This window comes from Elephantulus edwardii, unplaced genomic scaffold, assembly GCF_000299155.1.
Source record: "Elephantulus edwardii isolate Elephantulus edwardi_28Jun2011 unplaced genomic scaffold, EleEdw1.0 scaffold00082, whole genome shotgun sequence".
NCBI classification, from domain to species: domain Eukaryota; kingdom Metazoa; phylum Chordata; class Mammalia; order Macroscelidea; family Macroscelididae; genus Elephantulus; species Elephantulus edwardii.
In genome coordinates this window covers 4,124,897-4,130,578 of record NW_006399832.1, presented here as the reverse complement: position 1 = coordinate 4,130,578, position 5,682 = coordinate 4,124,897, and the positions used below count along the sequence as shown (strand labels likewise).

The following is a 5,682-nucleotide window of genomic DNA, read 5'->3' as shown; positions in this document are numbered from 1 at the left end:
AGCAAACTGAAGCTGTGAACAATCTCAATCTCTTCGCCATCCATCCTGATGATACCTATTGGTCCAGTGGTGAGAATCTTTGTCTTCTTGACGTTGAGCCTCAGTCCATACTGAAGGCTGCATTCCTTGACCCTTCGCAGCAAGTGCATGAGGTCCTCCTCAGTTTTGGTAAGCAGGGTTGTGTCATCTGCATAACGCCTCATTCCTCATTTAGTATTGCATAATTCCTCATTTAGTATTGCCATTTATTATTTTGTTTGAAATTTATGTGGAAAATCTGACTTTACTAAGATACATAGTTAGGAAAGGGAGAGATATTTTAATAGTGTTTTCATATACTTTTGTATATTCTGTTTTGTTTTTTAAAATGTTTTAAATTGTGATTTTAATGAAAGTTTATAGAAAACTTGTATTTTCATTCATTCATTGCTGTACCTTTTCCTGCCTATTCCTCCTTCAGTTCACTTTAAAAAAGTAAATATTTGTTTATTGTTGCGTAATTTGCTCCCTTCCCTCACCCCATTTCACTTTGCTATACTCCTCTTATTCTGCACTCTTGTCATGCCTAATCACATTTTCCTTTTAAACAGTTCTTTTATTATCTGTTCCAATACAGAGTATTTATTCCCTCTTAGTTTCTCCCCAACCCCATATCAGTCCTGTTTTAAAACAGTGGTGTTATATAATATTTGTCCTTTTGTGACTGAGACAGTTCACTTAGCATAATGTCCTCCAGGATCACCCATGTTGTGTAATATTTTATGTACTCCTTATTTTTCAGTTCTGCATAACATTCCATTGTGTGACTATACCAAAGTTTTTCTATTCATTCATTTGTATATTCTGTTTTAATATTATAGTTAAACTCAACAAGTGATTTTTTTTTAGGCTGTTTTGGTTATACTTAACCACAGATAGAAGAATTTTTTTTCCCTTGGGATTTTAGTTTAGTGTTTTATTTTAAGGGAAGGTTTTTATTTGTTTGTTTGTTTGCTTTGTTTTGTTTTTGAGGGAGTGAAAGAGGATTAGAACAAAATTTGGTCACTCTTTTGAGATTATGGTTTATTTAAACAAAGTATAATGAGAAATATGAATCAATTAGATAATCCTTACATCATCAAATCTTTAATAGTAACAATCATAGTAGCTCCTAAGCAAAGGCCAACTTCTTACATGTCAACTTTTTACAGAAATTTGGTCACCTTTTTAGTGATTAATACACTCTTCATATTTGCTACTTTTTTGAGGTAGGACTTGCAAATGGAAGCTAAAGATTCCTAACGTAATACCTTGATAAGTATTTATTGAGTTATTAGAATGCTTTTATTCATCTTCAAATCCTGTTTATGTTTATTACCTCATTTGATTGTGTGAACAAACTGCCTTTCAGAAACATGTTTAAACCAGCATAGAAATAGAATTTAACATACAAGTCAACAAACATGTCCAGTAAACGAGGAGGTCACTTTGCCGATTTATTCAGAAAGTCTTAGCATCATTAATCTGCAATTTTATGTTTCTCTCTTTAAGATTCATACAGGTTTACAGCACCAGATAATCTGGCCCTGCCAGCCCAGCTGTATTCCTCTGGATGAAAAACTCCTGCCCCAGCTTCTGAGGGAAGTGGGCTACACTACCCACATGGTCGGGAAATGGCACCTGGGAATGTACCGGAAAGAATGCCTTCCAACCCGCCGAGGATTTGATACCTACTTTGGTAATGGAAATGCACGCTTGTTTAACAACTTAGAATAACTGTAGCCATCTCATAAAACACACCCATTGTAATCAAATGAAATAACTGGAAACTTGAACACACAATGAGTCAGTTAGCATCCCAATGGGCCTGCTTTATAAAACTACCTTTATAAGCATGGTGTGTCTGAGCCCAGACTTTGCCAGGTTGCTAAATACCATATGGGGCCTTAGGGAAAGTTTATTATCTGCACACTAGAGACCAGATACTCTCAGAGAACCATACTACCAAAAGTGGGTGCAAGTTGATTTTTTTAAATTCTCTATGAAACCTTACATGAGAGTGTCCCCTCATCACCTGGCAAAGGTTTTTTACATTTCCCCACCCCCCCTTATGCAATTCAGAGAGCTCTGGTAGCTTTAGTGGTAAGGAACGGAGCTGCCAGCCAAAAGCAAGCAGTTGAAATTCACCAGCTGCTCCATGGGAAAAAGACAGGCAATCTCCTGTGTGATTTACAGCCTCTTATAACCAGCTAGAGGGTTAGCTATGAGTTGGTTCCTATTTTCAACTCGACAGTACATAAAAACAACAACAACAACATGTGTTCAAATGTTCTGTTTGTTTCTTTACTATTGGCATCTTTCTTCCCTATAATGTGAGATCTATTTTTTTAAATCAGTAGACCAGAGAAGATAGATTAAAAAAAATAAAATTAGATGAGTGATTGGCAAATGACAAAGAAGGTTAATAAATATTTAATGGCCTTGATTGTTGTTGTTAGGTGCCATTGAGTCAAGTACGACCCATAATGACCCTATGAAGAGCAGATTTGAACCCTGTCCTATCCTGCACCATCGTCATACCTCCTGACACACAAGAGCCATGGCAGCAGTCACTGTGTCAATCCACCTGGTTGAGGGTCTTCCTCTCCTTCGCTGACCCTCCACCCTTCCCAGCATCATGTCCCTCTCCAAGGAATAGCCTATCCTAGCAACATGTCAAAAGTATGTGAAGTGAAGCCTTTTTATTCTGGCTTCCAATGAGCATTCCAGCTCCCTTGATAGGCCTTTAAAACAAACGTGAAGTATAAAGTTTGTTTTAAAATTTTCCCTCTTTAAATCGGTTAGGAATCGTCTTAATTAGCAACATTTTTTTTACCAGGAGCTGTATCTCCTTCTGTCATGTTCTTTTTGTATTGACTTATCTTCCTGTCTAGCTACTTAGTGACCTACATAGCTCCCATCTGTCTCTTCATTTACTTAAAACTTTCACTTACTTAATTAGAATTAAAAAAGACTGTACACTGAACAGAAGACATTTAAAAATAAATAGAATGAAAAATCATGGTGAATAGAAAAAGATAGGATAGTTAGTGGGCAAGGTGTGCTTCCAACCCAGAGCACAGGCTGCTCTGTAGAAATGAGATGGGCAATCTCCCCGTGTGACTCAAAGCCTCTGAAAACCTGTTAGAAGGGTCAGTTATTTATGACTTGGTTCTGACTCAATAGCAATGAAAAAGATATATTACAAAAAGGAAAATAAAAAGAACTAGATCTAGGCAACCCGCACTTTAACTCCATTTTTTAAATTATACTAGTTTATTTACAAAATTCAAATACATTTTTTCCAGAGCAGATTTTTCCAATTTCCCTCTTCCCCCCACCTATCAAATTGTACAATCCTATGATCATTCCCCCTTCTCACCCCTGCACATCCTCATCCCTCTTCTTCCAACTTCCACCCCACCCCACCACCGCCTTGGATCCTCATACTCATTTTACAATAATGGTCTTATACAATATTTGTCCTTGTGGGACTGAGTTAGTTTTCTCAGTCAGCATAATGCTCTCCAGTCCCTTCCAATTAGGTAATAATTTACAAAATCATTGCTCCTGTGTGCTGCATAGTATTCCATTGTGTGAATGTACCATAATTTCTCCACCCATTCATTTGTGGGCTGTTTCCATGTTCTTGCAATGGTGAATATGCTGCTATGAGCATTGGTATACAAGTCTGTTTGTGTTTCAGTTCTCATTTTCTTGGGGTATATATTCCCAGCAGTGGAATAGCTGGGTTATAGGAATTTTTATGTTTAGATTTTTGGGGAAGTGCCAAACTACTTTCCAGAGTGGATATACCATTTTACAATCCCACCAACAATGTATAAGAGTTCATATCTGGACACATATTCTCTGACAATTATTGCTTGCTGTCCTGTTAAGCTTTGCCACTGTTACTGGTAACACCATTATTTCTTATGTCCAAAACAGAAAGGGGAAAGGCTTGAAGAGTCACATTATGTGTAAGATAAATGAAAGCCAGATGCTCAGGAAGAGTAAGGCATTTTCTTGGCTTTCAGGCCGAGATATTTTTCCTTTGGGTCTTCATAAAGGTAAAGTGGACAGTATTCTCACAAACACCATTTTAGGTATAAAATACCTGTTTCCTTTTAGTTGTTTCCTGAAGTGTTCATCCATCTGAATTAGAGCCAGAGACCCAAAGTTTGATTCAGAAAGTGACTATGGTGTGGGGCAGGGAGGGCGGCGCAAGTCAGTGCAGTGAAAGGATGCAGGGGTGACATGCTTTGTTGAATTTAGAGTTAAGATCAAGATATAAAGACATCAGATGAGACAGCATGTCTGCCCACTCCCATCCAGGTTCTCTGGGACTCATCAGTAATCAATTCTTTCTTGATAAATGTGAATATATCCCCACTATCTTCAGATGCCTTCAGAATTAGACTTGGATGTTACATCTCTTTGTCATCTTGGAAATTCTAAAGGAATAACCTGTTTGTACATAATTTAAAATCGTCCAGTTACATCTTTGAAAAAAGACAGGTTGATATATATACTCTCACAAGAGAATAGATTATAGTAGGTAATTTGAATTTTTTTATTAAAAAAATATATATGAATTCAGTTGGTTTGCTGCTGTTGTTAGGCGCTATCAAGTCAACTGTCACTCATAGCAGCCCCATGAACAACAGATCACAATCTCGCTCTACCCTGCACCTTCCTCATGATCTCAGCCATACTCAAGCCCATCGTGGTCATCTCTGTGTCAGTCCATCTTCTTGAGGGGCTTCCTTTCTTTCATTGACCCTTTAACTTTCTCAGCATATCATCTCTCTCCTAGGACTGATTCCTCCTAAAAATATGCCCAAAGCAGATGAGATGAAGTTTCATTATCCTGGCCTCTAAGTGCACTCTGGTTGCACTTCCTTCAAGACAGACTTTTTTGTTCTTTTGGCAGTCCAAGGGATATTTAATTCTTATCATGAACACCACAATTCAAAGGCATCGATTCTTCTTCCGTAATCCTTTTTTATTTACCAACTTTAGCATGCATTGGGGCAATTGGAAACACCAGGATTTGGATCAGGAACATTCTAGTCTTTAAACTGATATTCTTCTTTAGCATTTGGGAGAGGTCCTTGACTGCAGATTTCACCAATGCAATATATCTTTTGATTTCTTGGCTGCTACTATTATGAATTTTACTTGTGAAGCTAAGTAAAATTAAATAATTCACATCTTCAGTATTTTCTCCATCTATTATGAGCTTGGGACTTAGGCCATCACATCAGGGGCTGGGCAGTGGAAGACGGGTATTGAATACTGTAGGCAAAAGTAGGAAGGGATATTGGTGGAGTAAGGAAGTGTGGGTGGGCAGCAACATTGAATCTATTGGTCATTGCTGTAACTGGGCAATTATCTTTCATCTGCTCTTTTCTGTGAAATCCTTGTCTGCCAGATACTGTTAAATATATTTAAAGATTGAGAAAGACTAGGAAGAAGGATTGGCCATCCACTTCCGAAAAGACAGGCCTTCAAAAACCCTATGTACAATAGAGCACACTTAAACTATTGTTTGGACTAGCAGACATGGTAATTGAGACTGAGATCTTAGAAATGGAAATACAGAGAATGAACAGCTGTAAACAGACACGTGGAATGTGAGAAGCATGAATGTAGGAAAATTGG

General features: G+C 37.7%; 1 protein-coding gene across 1 annotated transcript in view; it reads left to right on the top strand.

Annotated features, from left to right (window-relative positions):
• ARSB (arylsulfatase B) overlaps window positions 1-5,682 on the top strand; it is a 263,697-nt gene that overhangs the window by 24,935 nt on the left and 233,080 nt on the right. Inside the window, exon 2 of the mRNA XM_006889883.1 lies at window positions 1,531-1,717. Coding sequence (XP_006889945.1) covers window positions 1,531-1,717 — 187 coding nt within the window. The remainder of the gene's footprint in view (window positions 1-1,530; window positions 1,718-5,682) is intronic.